We start from the raw sequence: 15,653 nt of genomic DNA, 5'->3' as shown, positions 1-15,653 counted from the left end.
ACCCCCACTTTTTTTCTTTTAATACGCGGAGGGAGAGGGATCCTCTCCTAAGTCTCTCAGTCGACCATTCCCGGCCACCACCTCCTCACTTCAAGCATACAAGAAAGGATTTATCATCTACCCTCTGTTTACCACCTCTTGCTTTTTCTATTACAGACCATTATTGGCTATGGTTTAACATCCCATTTCTTTGATTCCTGAGCTCGGCTGCTGGTGCTGCTGAGGTAGATATTCCTTGTACAGTGCAAAACAATGACCATCCATGCCAATAAATGTGTTAAATTCAGGTTCCCCGAGCACAACTCACTGCTGCTGCGGAAGACATTGAAATAAACAGACTAAATGGGTCCAAGAGATTGTCTAAAACATTTCACAAGCACGCACCATAACCACCATCTGGTTCAGTGTCTTAACAAGGCCATGGGGTTCAAAAAGTTAGAAACAAAATAAAAAGAAATGTCTTGCACCCAAGTTGTACAATACATTAATGAGTAAACCCAAGTTGCATAATACATCAATGAATAAATAGTTCTCTCTATAGCCCTTACTATGTTGGGGATACATTATAAGGCCCTTCACAACAGGCAAATACAATGCTAGCCGAGCTCAGGAATCTTGACTTGGGTCAAAATCCGTCACATTCTGCTTGACAAGTGTCTGGGACTGGAGAAGCGGTTCCTTCTATCAAGGTTTCCTCATCTTAGATTTCGCATATCTGAGCAAGCACAAAAGAATGATCACTTGGTTTCAGTGTGTGGGAGATGCAAATAGCTCAGAGTATGTGAGTTCAGGAGATGATGTTCAAAATTGTTGTAAATAAAGATAAGAAAGGTCACTCTGCATCGGAGATAATATTCAAGATTATTATAAATAAAGATAAGAAAGATTACTCTAAGTGCAAACCGCCACGGTCGGACGAAGGTAGCATGCTTCCCTGAAGACTCTGCATGGCTTCAGTTGCACGCTCAACATCCTGTCAACAACAAACATGTTGCTGTGGATATAAAATCAATATATATCTCAGCTTTTGTGGGAAATTAATATGCTATTATATATGGAAATTAGTATATTTCATTGTGATTAAAATGTCAAATACCATTTAGGGTTTCTACTCATGCTAACCCTAATATGATAAACCTTTTTCCTAAATCCAGGAGATCAGGTGATTCCTTAAAATGGACTTACAAGCATTGTCACACCAATGTTCATTGAAAGGAAGGGAAAGTTATTTTTAAATGCAGCTAGAATAAATCAAGGACTGCAATCTAGCAAGCAATTATTGGGGTCATGACAGAAAAAAAATAAAAGAAAATACAGGGGCATCAGACTGCAAGGTTAGCTCTGCCTGGCTAAAGTAAATTGTGGATAAGAGGTTTATCCATTTCTGGTTGCAACCTTGCAGGGTGTGAGATTGTACTATTATCATTTGAAAACATAAAAACATGTGTATATTTTCCTTTTCCTCCTCCAACCCATTCCACTCATCAACCCCTCCCTCAAAGGAAAAGGAAAAAGGTGTTTTCCCTTGCATCAGATAAGTTGTAGCTACTCCCATGTCCAGATGCACCTTGCATGTATTGAAATTAATCATAAACCCCAAAATAACATCAACAAATGAGGTTGTGTTAACTGAGAAACATGGATTTGCAGAAGAAGCCCCTTGTCAAAAACAATTGCGATCTCAACATTGGAAAGTTCAGTGCAAACTATTTAGCTAATCCTCAACATCATGGGATATATAATTCAGTTCTTCCAGGTAAGTAGGTTTCCCATAAAAGATATCACAATTTCCAATTTAGGTCTTAACTAGGCTTCAAAAAGCTTGCTCCCCTTAAAACAAACAGTCAATTATATAAAATCCAAACTAACAGTTGCTGAAACAGAAAACATGTATACCTCAAAATCAGCAAAAGCAACTGGCATGCCACCCTTGGCTCTCATCTTAAGTACATAGAATCCAGTAAATCTACCATGACAGAGATAAGTTATCATAGTCTGTGCTATTAAAAACTAAGATGTGCAAAACAGAAAAAAAAACATGTAAAAAGTTTGGCTTGCTAGAATAAAGCATTTGATGAGACCAAAATGCTTACAATCAAAGCAGAAATGAAGGTGTGGAGTGTGGACATGTCTGAATTCTGAAACTTACTGAGACAATGCTTGCTTCAGCTCTTCTTCAGTGCAATTTGGACCCAGATTTGCAATGAACAAAGTAGAACATGGTTGTACTTCCCCTGCTGGAAGTTTTTCTGTTAGCTCCTGCAATAGTCAAATCACAACAATTAGCCTGAACCAAGGAATATAAGCGGAGTATCCAATCAATAGAAATACATATCTTTTATCTATAAAAAAAAAAATCAATAGAAATACATAAGCATCTACAAGGATAAGAAGGCAAAACAAAAGGCTCAGGAATAAATATGCTTCATCCTCAAAGCATGTTGGTTTCATCTGTGTTCCAGATGGTTCACATCATCAGAATCTTCTCTTCTTCGTTGCATAAACAAGTTCCTTGCTCCTTATACTTCAATTGTTTTGAGAAAGATGCCAACTGCTCCTCTGTGAGCTTTACTGAACAAACCAGTAGGGGAAGGAGATAAATAACCCCATTTCTACATTAAATCAAGAAGAGGATATCTGTCTATATCCATAAATGTGCACAATATATAGCAAAATATTGCAGCAACAATAACAATGTTGTTGTTTAATAATAAAAGATGATTTCATTATTTCTCTCATTACGTATATGATAGCTCCAATCTGTAACCAATATTCAGCAATAGCATAATTCGTGATCTATACTCACATTTACTGCAGCTCCAGCATTATTATCAGGATCAACCTTGCTCTCACCACTGAACACAATAAGAAACATAAGTTAACTTTAATGCAAAACTATGACATAAAGAACTCAAGATTCTGAGGCTTTTTTCATTGCACACAAGACTTCCATATAATAAGAATTTTTAATTTATCTATTTAACACTAACTAAATAACTACTGTGCTTTTTGAGTGCATTTGAACCTCTCTGCAGTAGCTAAATCACCCTTGTTGCTGGAATTAGGTTTATCGGTGCCGGATGGTTCATCAGATCCACCATCTCCTGAACGTGCAAAATGTGCCAAAACAGGTGCCAAGTGAGCCATAGAACAAAGTTTGGTGACAGTGCCTAGTGAATTCTAGACTGCATAAGCAATTCTCAGATGGAAAGGACTGTGAAGTGATAACCAAGATGTAGACCAAGTTAAAGAAATTTAGACCACAATAAAAAACTAAGTTGGCAAAATTCATAACCCAGAAATAGCCACAATGGCATTTTCTTTTTGCCTTCTAAAGTTTGTCTTCACATCATAATATCATATTACCATCATTACTCCAGGTTTCTTGGGCATCAGATTCTGTTTTAAGTCTCTTATCAATAATGACATAGGCTCCACTTCCTGAAAACAAAGAAAACATGTCAAACCAAGTCAAAAGGTATAATGAAGATCCTTAAAGCTTCAGTGACTAACCATCAAAAACACCAGAAAGTCATGTCCTAATGTTTTAAATGGGTTTTTTTTTCTGCTAGTGATGTCACAAGGAGTTTGTTCATCCATAGTATCTTAAAGCATCTAAACTGTAAAAATTTAGGCATCCAAAGGTTTCCACATATTACACCTTATCATCTCCTCATGTGGCAAGCATCAGCCATATCCTCCATCACATGGACAAAAGAGGCCTCATTACATCTTTTTTTGTTCAAGTAATAGAACATGACCAGCTATATTAATAGGGGGAACATTCAGTCTAAGCCATGATAAGGGGATGGCATGGACATAGGTGCTACATATATGGCCAATCAAGAGGGTACAATTATAACTTGTAGAAGTGGAATATCAAACAACAATATATGCCATATTACCTGGAGGATGTTTTCTCCGTGAATTTGATCTTGCCAACTCAATATGCAGAGTAGCTCCACTCTGAGGATCAAATGTTACACCCTGAAACAATTATCAGTGGGAATCTACATTAAGATAGAAGTAACAGAAGCTGAACCTTATCAAGAAAGCAACCTAGCCAAAAGTAAAATTAAGTCCTTCCACTCCAAATCTACCAGATTGTTTAAATTTTGGAAATGTTCAACTGAAACAGGACTAAGGATTTTTCTTATGTTTTGATCTACTAGCTGCAGTCAATTGAACAACACAAAGAAATAAGCAATTTCCATGTCAAAACTTCAATTTATGTCTGAGCTAGCTAATATTCCCTGAAGCATGCCCATAGTTGAAGGCTCTTCTCTTTGCTTATATGTTTCCTTTTTCTTCTTTTTTTTCCTTCTTTTTAGCTTGAATTCCATTATAGTTCATTCTCAAGGTATCCATTATCAAAATAGTAAAGACAAACTCGAATACAAAGTGGAAGTCCTAATTAAAAGGATTAGGACCATATACTTCTTTTTCTTGGTGTTGTGTTTGGGAGGCTAATGTGCCATCAGAAGAATCCTTCTTCGTGTGCACTGCATTCCTGGATAAGGTCTTGACCATAACTATTGACATCACATAAAGGGGACATGAAAACAGATGTTCTTTGCGCAGAAGAGATTTATCAATTATTTATTTTTACTTACTCTTGAAAGTTCCATTATTAAAATGGGGAATAAACACATCAAGTATCACAAGAATTACACAGTCATACATTTTAGAAACTAAAACCTTCCCATTGATAGATTCCCCAATCCCAACAGTTGAAATGCATCTTTCTATTTCAAAATTCACCTAATACACACATGACACACCTGTCTCATTAACAGATATCATACTATATTTACCACTTCAGCCACCGATCTTGACTTCTATAAAAAATATGAATTCCTTTCCTTGTGTATATGCCATGGACCACAAAAACAACCATGGCCCAAAATTTCAGATATCTCCCACCAGTATACCTTTATCATTATCTATCAATAGCCTCAGGAAAACCTCTTTTAAGTTTAAACCATAAACAAAGTGAAAATTCTGCACTACCTATCCTGAACTAAGTAAAACTTTGGGAGAGAGAGAGAGAGAGAGAGAGAGAGAGAGAGAGACTCTAAATCATTTTAGAGGGAAAGCAAGTATATTCCAATTTCCAAGTTCACACATGTAATCATTTATCAATTAAATAGAAAGTTAATATATAAGAATTCATTTGAATATTCTCTCCTAATAAATTGCCCAAATATGAAAAGGACACAGACTGGGGAAAGGTGTAGAACATGGGATTGGCACTCAAAATTTGAGCATCCAAAATAATACGACACCCATGAACATCTATTTGGGAATGATAGTTTCTGATATTAACATAATGTTCTTTCAAAGTTTTCCTTTTAGTTGTTCATTGAAAAGATATCTTTATCAATCAAAAAAATTAAAATGGTATTCTTTGACTTTTCTTCAAACTTCTCTTATCCTATTCTTGTTTTCCTATTATGATCAATAGCGGTGCTTGAAAGAGATTTTGCTAATGAAAAGATGAAAATTAAACCCTTCTTGGATCACTATCACATAGAGGGGGTTAAGGTAAGGATTTCTAAATTTTAAAAGTCAACACAGAAGGAACTTTCGTAAATCCACCTAATTCGCATTGTAGCTGAATCCAACATATTCTAGAGAGTCAGACATGAATTGACTCACAAGTCCCCTCCAAAGTGGGATGTCCATGCAGCCCTAGTAGAAGATTATGAACAACATATATATAGCTGACAAAAACCAGAAAATATAACTCCAAATATAACCTGTTCTATTTGTTCATCAAGAAGATAAAGATTTTTATTGATAAAAATGATTACAGTAAGAAGAAGAAGATGGTAATGTGTCAAATTGATCAAAAAAAAAAAAAAAAAAAAGATGGTAACGTGTCAAGGCTCATGATGAGAACCCATGCAGCTAGCATAATTGGAACAACTTTAGATAGGAACGCCCTCTTGTCTCCTCGACTGCTCATAAAGAAGCTCATTTTAGTTGTCTGACCTCATGCTCCAGTTTTTCCTACAACTGGAGTCTTATGTATTTCTGTATTTATGTTGGATAATCTGATTATCTGAAAGAGACTCTGTTTTCTAGATTCTTGAACCTCAGAGAAATTTTTTTATCAGCAACCATCAGAATTTAGTACAAAGAATGCTGCACGAGTAAAATTATCCTAAAGCCAGTGGAATGTGGGTTGCCAATGGTTCACATTTGAAATAGTAAAAATAATGCTGTACAAGGAGTTTGGATGAGGTTCACACAAAAGATGGTTGAGAATTTAAATATGCTTCATGGAAAATGGAATGAGTTGCAGTCCAGATGATGCCTCTCCAATAACATTTGATTGATGGAGAAAGGAATCTGAGTACTGTTAGAAGATGACTGTTCTATTGTGATTGGGTCACCCTTGCATGGTAGGGAAGTATTCCAGTAAACTATATCATATATTAGAGAGGTGCAAGCATTGGAACTTATGTTGAATATTCCAGTTTCTTGGATGCGAAAGTCAGCAAATGGTTCTAATTCACAACCTTGCCAAATATGGTTTCTACACCTGTACTGCACTATATAGCCATTCTTTGTGGGTAGCCTTGGAGGCCCTTCTGGGCCTCTTTTGCTTGTTTTCTCCCCACCCCTTCATCTTACACCAAAACAATTAAAAGAAAGAGAACATAAAACTGCAAAAAAATAAATAAATAAATGAAATCAATGATTACTGTATTTTCTCACATTTAATGCATGCAATGCTGTCATTGCTGATTGATGATTGACAAAGGTAGCAAATGCAACAACCTGCAAATAAGGAATAATGCTTTGTATTAGCATTTAAAAAAAAAAATCCATTTTATAATAATAAAGAAAGGGTCAATATGGTGATTCCTTAAATACAAATCTTCCTAAAGGTTGAAAAAACGTATCAAATTGACCATCATTTTACAGGTTCACTTGGAACGACTTAGCCAAAGACACGTGTTTGTTCCATTTATTTTCTGCATAGGTATCCTCTGAGGAGTGCTTGTAATGCAAGAGAGAAAGAAGTAAACATGAGTCAAAAGTGAAGATCTTTGAGGACAAGGATCTGTTAGATATATCCATAGATCAGATGAATATTGCAAAAGTTTGAGATCAAGGTCAGGAAGTGCATTTTAGCTGTTACGAACACAATAGCGAGTGTCGTAAGATGGTGAATCCAAGGATAAGTGCATAAAGCAGAGATATGGAATCTAGTTGAGATAAAGAAATGCTAGCCAATCAGTATGGAAGACTGAGAACATGACAATCAGCATTTAGAATTGGGAACATGTAGGAGAAATTTCACAAAGGCACCCAACAAATCCATCCTAATGGTGAGATCTACCGCAAAAAGCTTCAGGTTGCAACAGGGTACAAGGATAGAAGAAAAGTCCAAGATTGATAATTATGAAGTATAAATAATTGGGTAAACTTGACAATATTTTGTGGCAGTTGCTTCAATTGCAAAGCAGGGATAGGGAATTTATGAGATGGACCTCAAAACTTTATAAGTGGGATACTTACTGCACAAATGTACATGCAAATGCAGCTACTGCAAAAGTAGCTGAGCCCCCCCCCCCCCCAAAAAAAAAAAAAACACAAAAATGAAATAAATTGGATTGACAAAGAGGTGACAACAGGCTGGGTTAGCAAATACTCATCCAAATAAACCCAATTATCAACCAGGTTGTAGATGCCAAACCTAATCCAGGATCCGGTAAGGTGCAAACGGGTCAGTCGGATCCTTCAGTAAAACGGCGGGTAACTGTCAGCTTCCAAGCATGCCATAACGCCAACTCGGACACGACCCGCACATTAACATGTTAATGCAGTTAGGAAGTATGATTCGATCAGTTAATTGCCACCAATAAGGAAACTTTTATCGAATGCAAGCAAGGTTTAGGAGTTAGTATGAATCATAGATAGGCATTGGGAGGGTGGATCTGTTCTTTATTTTTTTTACTAGTTTGAAGCTTGGGTGTAGTCTGTAAACTCGAAGCACAAAACCATTAGAAGGGATTCGAAGTTGAAGAACAAAAATATTAGCTTAATAAAGAAAAAAAATCCCTAGTTAAGTACTTCAAGCAGGCAAAATCAAACCCTGTAATTTATGAAGTGTGGAATTTTGAAGAAAGAAAGGAAATAGAAAACCTGATTGCCGCGGCCTGTGTACTTGAGCTGGCAGAAATCGAAGCCATGACGCCGGCGAAAGAGATTATGAATTTCCCGAGGTTTGACGTCGTCCGGGAGGCCGGAGACGAAGAGGGTGTTGATGTGCATGTCTTTGTATCCGTAATTCTGCTGTTGGTGGAGGTAGTGGGGATCATAAGGTTGATGCTGGATGCCCATTGGGGACATGACGGCCTCGGGGACGGGTGGGGCATGAGCAATGGGCGGTTGGGATGGAGGTATTACGACTGGGTTCTGGCGGTGATGGACCATTGGTTTGCCGTCGAGACCGGGAGGGACTAGGGTTTGAGAGGCTAACGCAGCCATGGCCACGGCATGGGCGTTGTTAGAATCCATGACATACTAGAGAGAGAGAGAGAGAGAGAGAGAGAGGCCTTCAGCTTATCAAAACGAAAACAAAAATCCCTTTTGCCCAGGGGAAGTGAAATCCGCTACATCCACTGGTGAAGTCTTCGGCTAATACCATGAAATGACGGCCTTTGATGAATCGCGTGGCCCCACCTTAATGTTCCCTAATTCAAGGTGTGGTGTGACCAACTGACCACAACAATACTTTGACGGTTGTGGTTCACGGTTTCAGCCCAAGGCTACGCCCAAGGGAGTAGCAGACTCGCCTTATACGGCCCTGAGCTTAAACCCCATTTCACGTGTAGATGACAAAGCTATCTGTGTGCGTCCGATTCGAATCCAAAACCTATCAGATTATGTCGACCCGAATCTGACCCATATGCGATCAAATATAGCTCCGCCTCCGCTCCATCCAACCTACCGATACGGCTATATTACAAATTTACAATTATAGAGTCATAGAGAGTTCGGTAATACATCAAATTAACGCATATTTAGCAAAGCTGCTCTTTGAGTAAGCAGTCCTAACAGCTGAAGTGGTTGAATGAAAATTTTAAGATATTTATGTTCTAAATTTAAGAAGTTAAGATACACTCGAAATTAATTTGGGGTAAAAGTGTAAGAGTCGGGCTTTGAGAAGCCTTCTTGCTCATGACATGTTATCATGACCATGGGTAAAAGAATTTTTGTAATTTATATAGTCAAAAAGACAAACAAGGACATGAATTAGATAATGTTATCATGAATGTATCATGTGTGTAGAAAGATGGAAAACGGCCTAAGCTGTTTTGGCTAAACAGCCAAAGTTTTTCTCCATCTGGGATGGGCTTTCAAAAAAAGCTGTTTTTCTAGCTTCATGAAGTGAACCCCAGCTATATGAGTCTGGATCTCCTATCAATAGAAAATGTTACAACATTTCCGCATTTCATGCATGTTGGTGGGTCTTAGTATCATGGTGAAATGTGCAATGTCAGATTGGAAGGGTATTGAAACATGTTTTGTTAGCAGGAGATCATGATTCAACACAGATAGCCCACAATCTATGAAAACCTCAGAAAGCCCAAAATAGCTATATTTAAGCTAAAAACGGGGCTTTTTATTGAACCTTCTTTTAGTGGATTCTCCAAAGCAGCTCAGTGCCCATCTTGGGAGGGCTTTCACACAATAACTTATAGCTTTGCAAGATGGGCTCCTACACAAAAAGGCCTATAAGTTATGTTTGGTGAAAACCCCAAAAAAACTAAGTACACTTCAATCGAGTTATTAAATGGACTTTCCAATAAAACTAGTGTCAATAGATTCCCACAGGCGCCTCACTGCATTTTCTCGATCCTGTATTGAGAACATCTCCCCACGAAAAGAAATCAAGTTGGGTTTGAGGTTTTTCTATCGATTGGAAAAGATGAACGGAGAAGCTCTTCCGTTTTCAGTATATTTGCACTCGTCGAGTTGGGTTTGAGGCTCCCAATTGTCGGTGCTACCTGTCATCCCCAAGATTCAGATCGAGCATCGAGTAATGTTTTCTGACAGGCCCTCATTTTGCAAATTTAAAGATGAATGATGAGCAAAATAGCCTTTTTAATTCTTTTGTTAATGGACAATGACAGTGAGGAAGATTTAGTCAATTGTCAGAAATAGTAGGGGTACTTTAAGACAATACCAAAACAGTAGGGGTATAGTTAGTCAATTTCCCAAACCTTAACAGTAGGGGTTAAGAAATTTGCACAAAAATTTTTAATTTATTCACTTTGGTTTTTAACCAAATAAACTGAATGCTCATCTGAATACTTCTCACTCCTAACCACAGTTTGAGGTGACATATGTTCCTATTTTATGTTACATTGGGTTACGTTCTTCTATTAGACAATGGTGTCATTTGCAACATTGAACTTGGATTTGATTTGCAGGTTCATCGTATACGCATGAAAAAACATTAAACTTCAGTGTGTAGTTGTAGATACATTGCATATGATGATAAAACTACATCGTAGAGCTAAATTAAACACCAAACCACTGTTCAACTAACGATGAAACCATTTACACTTTCAAACATAAGTAAAAATTATACGACGCAAAAAACAATTTATTGAAGATCTTGAAAATAAAAGCAGCAGTCCAGTTAATTGCTGTATTATACATGTTTTTATTAGTAAATATTGATGGGGCAACCGCAAGTTTGGTTGGCAGGGAGGTTATGATCAATATAGGTTCAAACCAGAAAAATGATTATTCAAATTTAAACTGGATGCAGTCTGCTTGACTCAATTCTGGAAAATTTCATACTGGTTTGCAAGGTTCTATATGCACATCATACAAAAGGAGTGATGACTGATGACTGAGTTTGAATCGAGGGTGGATCGAGACCTGGGATCTTTATTGGGGTTAATTATAATATATTGTGGATGGACTAATCTATTTGAGATGTACGTCTCAATACATGCTTTGAGTTTGAGCTGATTAATGTCCAAACCAGATCTCACAACAATGCTCATGAACACAAAGAATTGAGTGAAGAAAATTTCAAGGATTCACTCAAATTAAGGCAGTTTCATCATAAACAATAGCAAGGTCTGTTTGGATTTAGCACTCCAGCACGGTGTAATGTACATTCACATTCAGTGCAATATATTTTGTGTCGAATTACAACCCAAAGCGCCCATTGGTTGTATGGAGAAGTCCATTACCCTTTACTTTTGCTGGGTTGTCTGGGAACAACACATTAAATGCAGAATAAAGCTAGTTGATTTAAAAGATGACACAAGACAAGAATCAACCAATTAGGGAAATGCACCAAAAATATATAATTAAAAAATGGAGTTTTTACTTGAATCAATGTGGAGAGAGAGAGAGAGAGAGAGATTAACATGATGAGAATTGCAAGGCAAGATTCAAGCGATCAAGAGAAATTTTCTACAATATAACAAATAAAAGAAATCCTAGTTGACATCTGAAAGAAGAGAACATGGTGCAATGGTGAAGCGAACGTGGACAGTGGACCCATTTGATTATGCTCACTATTCTCAAGGGGCACAACAGTCCTCCTTCCGAGGAAGGTCTATCCTTCCTTCCATTGTTCGCTACCCTATTATTATTATAACTCAAAATCCATTCCCAGCTTTGCTCAAATGCTTATATATATACTTCGATAAGTTACTATTTTTTTTCAGTCCGTAAGTTACTGTTTTTTCTTAGTCTCTGAGCAAGAGGAGAGAGATGGATATCCCTGTGGTAGACTTTAATGGTCTCAATGGTGAGAAAAGGAGTGAGACAATGGCGTTACTGCACCAGGCTTGTGAGAAGTGGGGTTTCTTTCAGGTTGCGAGAATTGACAGCTGATTACTTGTTTCTTATTTGATTGCTTTACTTTGACCTGATTTGATTCAGTGTGATCATGCATGGATATGTGCAGGTTGTGAACCATGGAGTTGATGGAGAGCTGATGGAGAAAGTGAAGCAATTAGTGAACAAGCATTATGACAAGTGCACGAAGGAGAGCTTCTACGAATCTGAGATAGCTAAAGGATTAGAGAGCAGAGGTGTTACCTCAGATGTTGACTGGGAAACCACTTTCTTCATTTGGCATAGGCCAACCTCAAACATTGATGAGTTCAAGGACCTCTCAAAGGAGTTTCGGTGAGCCTTAACTCATATATCTTATTTCCTCTGTCTTGGTTCTAAAGTCACAGAGGATAATGCTATAGCTATACGTTCTGCTCTTTTTTGTGCAGAAAATGGAATTTGCAGAGCCATCGACACATTTTCAGAATAGTTGGCTGATTTATAAATTAAATACTAGAATTCCATCTGTAACTATCCTCTAATACCTACCAATGGGTGCATATGTTGTCCATTGATTGATTCTAAGTGATCACTGTGTCATCTCTGATGCACCATGGCACAAAATAAACATGCTTCGTAAGCTTTGAATGCTTTAATAATACAAGGTAGAGCATATGGCTGATACATACTGTGGGGTTGAACTTGACCAAGTGGCCAATCTAGTGGATCCCCCATCTGATGTAGGATGTAGAATGTCCAAAAGATCCCAACACAAGGGATAAATTGGTGGGTTCATATAGATATAGGGAAGCTCTCCAATTAACCTTACTGTACCTTTCTCATATATGTATTTATGTATACTGATCGATGACAAATGCACATTTTCAGAGAAGCAATGGATGAATATATTAAACAGGTGATTAAGCTTGCAGAGAAGCTTTCAGAGCTCATGTGTGAGAATTTGGGCTTGGAGAAAAGTTACTTGATGAATGCATTCTCAGGAACTGCAGGTCCCTCCGTGGGAACGAAGCTGGCAAAGTATCCTCAGTGTCCTCGACCTGAACTTATAAGGGGGCTACGAGAGCACACAGATGCAGGTGGGATCATTCTCTTGCTCCAGGATGATCAAGTCCCAGGTCTTGAGTTCTTCAAGGATGGAAAATGGGTGCAGATACCACCTTCTAAGGACAATACTATATTTGTAAACACTGGTGATCAGGTGGAGGTCTTGAGTAATGGCATGTATAAGAGCGCATTACACCGTGTCATGGCTGACAAAGATGGAAGCAGACTCTCCATTGCTACCTTTTACAATCCTACTGGTGATGCCATCATTTCTCCGGCTCCAAAGCTCCTATATCCAAGTCACTACTGCTACCAAGACTACCTCAAACTTTATTCAGCAACCAAGTTTACAGATAAAGGATCCAGATTTGAGTCCATGAAGAAAATGGCAAATGGAGTTGCTTAAAAGGACCAGTTTCTTGCTATTACTGTGTGTTATTTGTCAGATTTCTTCTAGGTCCTGTTGGTGCTGTAGATCTTAATTACATAAGAGGAGCATTGCATGTTCCTGTGTTTTTAGGTCTTTTGTTTGTTCTGCTGTACGAGTCTGTTAAAGTATATTTGTAATTGATGCTGTTTGGTTCGAGCAGTTTTTAGTCATCCAATCTGTTGAGACATTCCAGAGTAACAAACACTAGCTGCAGTTTAAAAAGAAAAAACAGTTAAGCCATATGGATATCTGCCCAAATGTAAAAGTAAAACCCAATGTTGTCAGACTCTGACCTATCTGGATAGTCAAAACATGCAGGGGAAACGGTTTTTGGCAATGTCCTCTTCTTACAAAAGTTGACTTGGCCAAAATTACATCAAATACATGAATATTTATTGATTTAAAATGGGTAATTGATTTAAAAGATAAGAACCCAACATTTTTTGAACTACATATCAACTGATTCACCAAATCACAAAACAAAGTTCTTCAGAAAATAATATTAAATGAAGATTGAACAAATTTCACAGTGAAATTACAGGGAGGACAATTTTGCAAGTATGGACTTGGTCATGAAGGTGTTAGTCTGCCCAACCGCTTCAGACAAGGAAACCCTGTGGGACTTGAGTAATGGGGCACATTTGGTGATCAAACATAACAAAAAGTTTGCGAACTTCAGAGACTTTGAAAACCTCTTAGCCAATTCACCAATACCAGAAACAAGATAATCAACCGAGTCCTGAGTTAGATAAACATTCTGATTCAAGATGTTCTGAAACAGGGTAAACAATGGTTCTGTCCATACCAACTCATTGGATACTAGACACTGGTGGCAAGGGAGGCACATAAATTTCTTTGGCTCTTCTTCTCCACAGAGCAGCTTCTGACAGAATGCAGATACATGAGCAGGATGCAAACATTCCTTGATGATCCTCGTGAGCACCTCGCAGATATGGATGCTGATCCCTTCTTTGCAGAGGATCAGTGGAAACAATAGACCATCCACAGCAGCCTTCTGGTGGAGCTTACAGTACTCAACAGTGGCAGTCACTAGCACCCGAGAAGCCGGTTCCCTTAGAACCAACAACTTGGGAAGGATGACAGAACACAAGACATGGCTTGGCCAAGTAATTTTTTCCTCACTCCCACAAGAAAGATGAGTGATCAGAATAGAAGCTATCTCGTCATCTGTTTGCCAGGGTTCAATCAAACCCAAAAGTGGAAGATAATCTCCTCCTCCGCTTTCAAAGCAGAGTTGGCGAATTTCATTTGCCAAGCCTACAATTTTGGAAGTGGATTCAAAGGTTAATAGCTGAGTTTTGATGCAAGTTGCTTTGTTTTGAATTTCAGGGTGAAGAGGCATATCCACGAGATCAACAGTCTTGATTTCTGCAGCAACTTGGTTCAATTCTTCCATTTCCACTTCGTTGGTGTCAATAATTGAATCCTCATCTGCCTTGCGATCCGCAAAACTACAGACAGGAGATTTTGAGTTCAACATGTCCGGAGAGAGCGGGAACCAAGGAAGAATTGAATTGGTTTTACTGGTCATATTCTGGAGCCAATGGGGCAAAGCCTCAAACTCATCTTCCACTTCGTCTGTTACTTTAATGGAAGAAGTCGAGCTAGAGACTGCATCAAGCAGGTTGTGAGCGGCTTTCTTGACCCAAAAGTCAAGCCGTTGATTCGATTTCAAGATGTTGGTGGCGAGAGTAGCCAGGTCTCGTTTACAGAATCTTGAGCTCTCGACAGTGAGAAAAGAGAGAATCCGGGATTGAACCACATCTGGAAGTGTTTGAATCCACATAATTCTGTTGAGCGACAACGGAAACCGGCAGAATAAACCCAATAACATTTGAAAAGAGAAAAAGAAAAAGGTGTATGAGTTAGCCAATGGTTATTTACCTGTTTTGGGGAGAGGGAGTAGAAGAGGAATCGGGTACAACAACATCGGAAGGCTTTAAGAGCAAGGAGAGGAAAGAATTGGTGGTGATGGTGGTGGCGGGTCCAGAGGCGTCGAACGCCTGTTGCATCCAAAGAGATGCTTCCCCTTCGGAGGATGGGGAGTTCAGGAAGATATCAAACAGCGGCACCCATGCCTCCATTTTCCCAATTTCACTCCTACAGCTTTCCCCTTCATTTCATCATCTCAATCTCATCTGCCTTCCAAACTTGAAAGTAGGAGAAAGCGGGAGTTATGGCACCTTGTTACCTGTTGGATAGTAGTACTAGTTGGACTGCACTGCACCACCCTTTGCACACGTGTCTACGTGATGAACATTTCAGCACCACGTGGCAAATTAATGTCGAAGCCAAGTATCCTGTCACGTACTTA

At 38.4% G+C, this 15,653-nt stretch overlaps 3 protein-coding genes across 7 annotated transcripts; 1 reads left to right on the top strand and 2 right to left on the bottom strand.

The window, feature by feature from the left end:
• Nucleotides 1-356: 356 nt before the first annotated feature.
• Nucleotides 357-8,643, bottom strand: LOC104600754 (RNA-binding (RRM/RBD/RNP motifs) family protein). 3 transcript variants are annotated; one of them, XR_016079607.1, is made up of 10 exons: nucleotides 8,158-8,632; nucleotides 6,724-6,786; nucleotides 3,906-3,987; nucleotides 3,367-3,441; nucleotides 3,026-3,104; nucleotides 2,807-2,855; nucleotides 2,150-2,259; nucleotides 1,897-1,966; nucleotides 891-994; nucleotides 357-715 (listed from the first exon to the last, which is right to left on the bottom strand). XR_016079607.1 is itself a non-coding variant. In XM_010263877.3 (10 exons), the coding sequence occupies exons 1-10, from the start codon at nucleotides 8,530-8,532 to the stop codon at nucleotides 685-687; spliced, it is 1,017 nt and encodes a 338-aa protein (XP_010262179.1). In that variant the 5' UTR covers nucleotides 8,533-8,643; the 3' UTR covers nucleotides 357-684. The 3 variants fall into 3 exon arrangements, 2 of the variants coding, with proteins under 2 accessions (XP_010262179.1, XP_088749656.1); XM_010263877.3 differs by having other exon boundaries at nucleotides 891-973; nucleotides 8,158-8,643; XM_088893530.1 differs by lacking the exon at nucleotides 8,158-8,632 and adding an exon at nucleotides 7,709-7,833 and having other exon boundaries at nucleotides 891-973.
• A 2,919-nt stretch (nucleotides 8,644-11,562) lies between these two features.
• LOC104600753 (1-aminocyclopropane-1-carboxylate oxidase 1-like) lies at nucleotides 11,563-13,313 on the top strand. The gene is made up of 3 exons (XM_010263876.2): nucleotides 11,563-11,859; nucleotides 11,954-12,177; nucleotides 12,712-13,313. Exons 1-3 carry the CDS (start codon nucleotides 11,758-11,760, stop codon nucleotides 13,292-13,294), a joined length of 909 nt encoding a protein of 302 aa, XP_010262178.1. The 5' UTR covers nucleotides 11,563-11,757; the 3' UTR covers nucleotides 13,295-13,313.
• A 22-nt stretch (nucleotides 13,314-13,335) lies between these two features.
• LOC104600751 (fanconi anemia group E protein FANCE protein) lies at nucleotides 13,336-15,589 on the bottom strand. 3 transcript variants are annotated; one of them, XM_088893455.1, is made up of 3 exons: nucleotides 15,224-15,589; nucleotides 14,124-15,129; nucleotides 13,336-13,526 (listed from the first exon to the last, which is right to left on the bottom strand). In XM_088893455.1, exons 1-3 carry the CDS (start codon nucleotides 15,421-15,423, stop codon nucleotides 13,482-13,484), a joined length of 1,251 nt encoding a protein of 416 aa, XP_088749581.1. In that variant the 5' UTR covers nucleotides 15,424-15,589; the 3' UTR covers nucleotides 13,336-13,481. The 3 variants fall into 3 exon arrangements, with proteins under 3 accessions (XP_088749581.1, XP_010262174.1, XP_010262175.1); XM_010263872.3 differs by lacking the exon at nucleotides 13,336-13,526 and having other exon boundaries at nucleotides 13,646-15,129; XM_010263873.3 differs by lacking the exon at nucleotides 13,336-13,526 and having other exon boundaries at nucleotides 13,646-15,103; nucleotides 15,224-15,410.
• Nucleotides 15,590-15,653: the final 64 nt, after the last annotated feature.

This window comes from Nelumbo nucifera, chromosome 8, assembly GCF_055504915.1.
Source record: "Nelumbo nucifera cultivar China Antique chromosome 8, China Antique-T2T, whole genome shotgun sequence".
Classification (NCBI taxonomy): Eukaryota; Viridiplantae; Streptophyta; class Magnoliopsida; order Proteales; family Nelumbonaceae; genus Nelumbo; species Nelumbo nucifera.
This window is presented reverse-complemented; position numbering and strand designations above follow the sequence as displayed.

Bases quoted from the DNA above. Each gene is read 5' to 3' on its own strand.
- LOC104600754 (XM_010263877.3), bottom strand. From the start codon at position 8,532: ATGGATTCTAACAACGCCCATGCCGTGGCCATGGCTGCGTTAGCCTCT. The intron at 3,442-3,905 runs GTAATATGGCAT...CTTTGTTTTCAG, and splicing joins ACGGAGAAAACATCCTCCAG to GAAGTGGAGCCTATGTCATT. The intron at 1,967-2,149 runs GTAAGTTTCAGA...CTGTCATGGTAG, and splicing joins CTGAAGCAAGCATTGTCTCA to ATTTACTGGATTCTATGTAC.
- LOC104600753 (XM_010263876.2), top strand. From the start codon at position 11,758: ATGGATATCCCTGTGGTAGACTTTAATGGTCTCAATGGTGAGAAAAGG. The intron at 11,860-11,953 runs GTTGCGAGAATT...GGATATGTGCAG, and splicing joins AGAAGTGGGGTTTCTTTCAG to GTTGTGAACCATGGAGTTGA. The intron at 12,178-12,711 runs GTGAGCCTTAAC...GCACATTTTCAG, and splicing joins GACCTCTCAAAGGAGTTTCG to AGAAGCAATGGATGAATATA.
- LOC104600751 (XM_010263872.3), bottom strand. From the start codon at position 15,423: ATGGAGGCATGGGTGCCGCTGTTTGATATCTTCCTGAACTCCCCATCC. The intron at 15,130-15,223 runs GTAAATAACCAT...GTCGCTCAACAG, and splicing joins ACTCCCTCTCCCCAAAACAG to AATTATGTGGATTCAAACAC.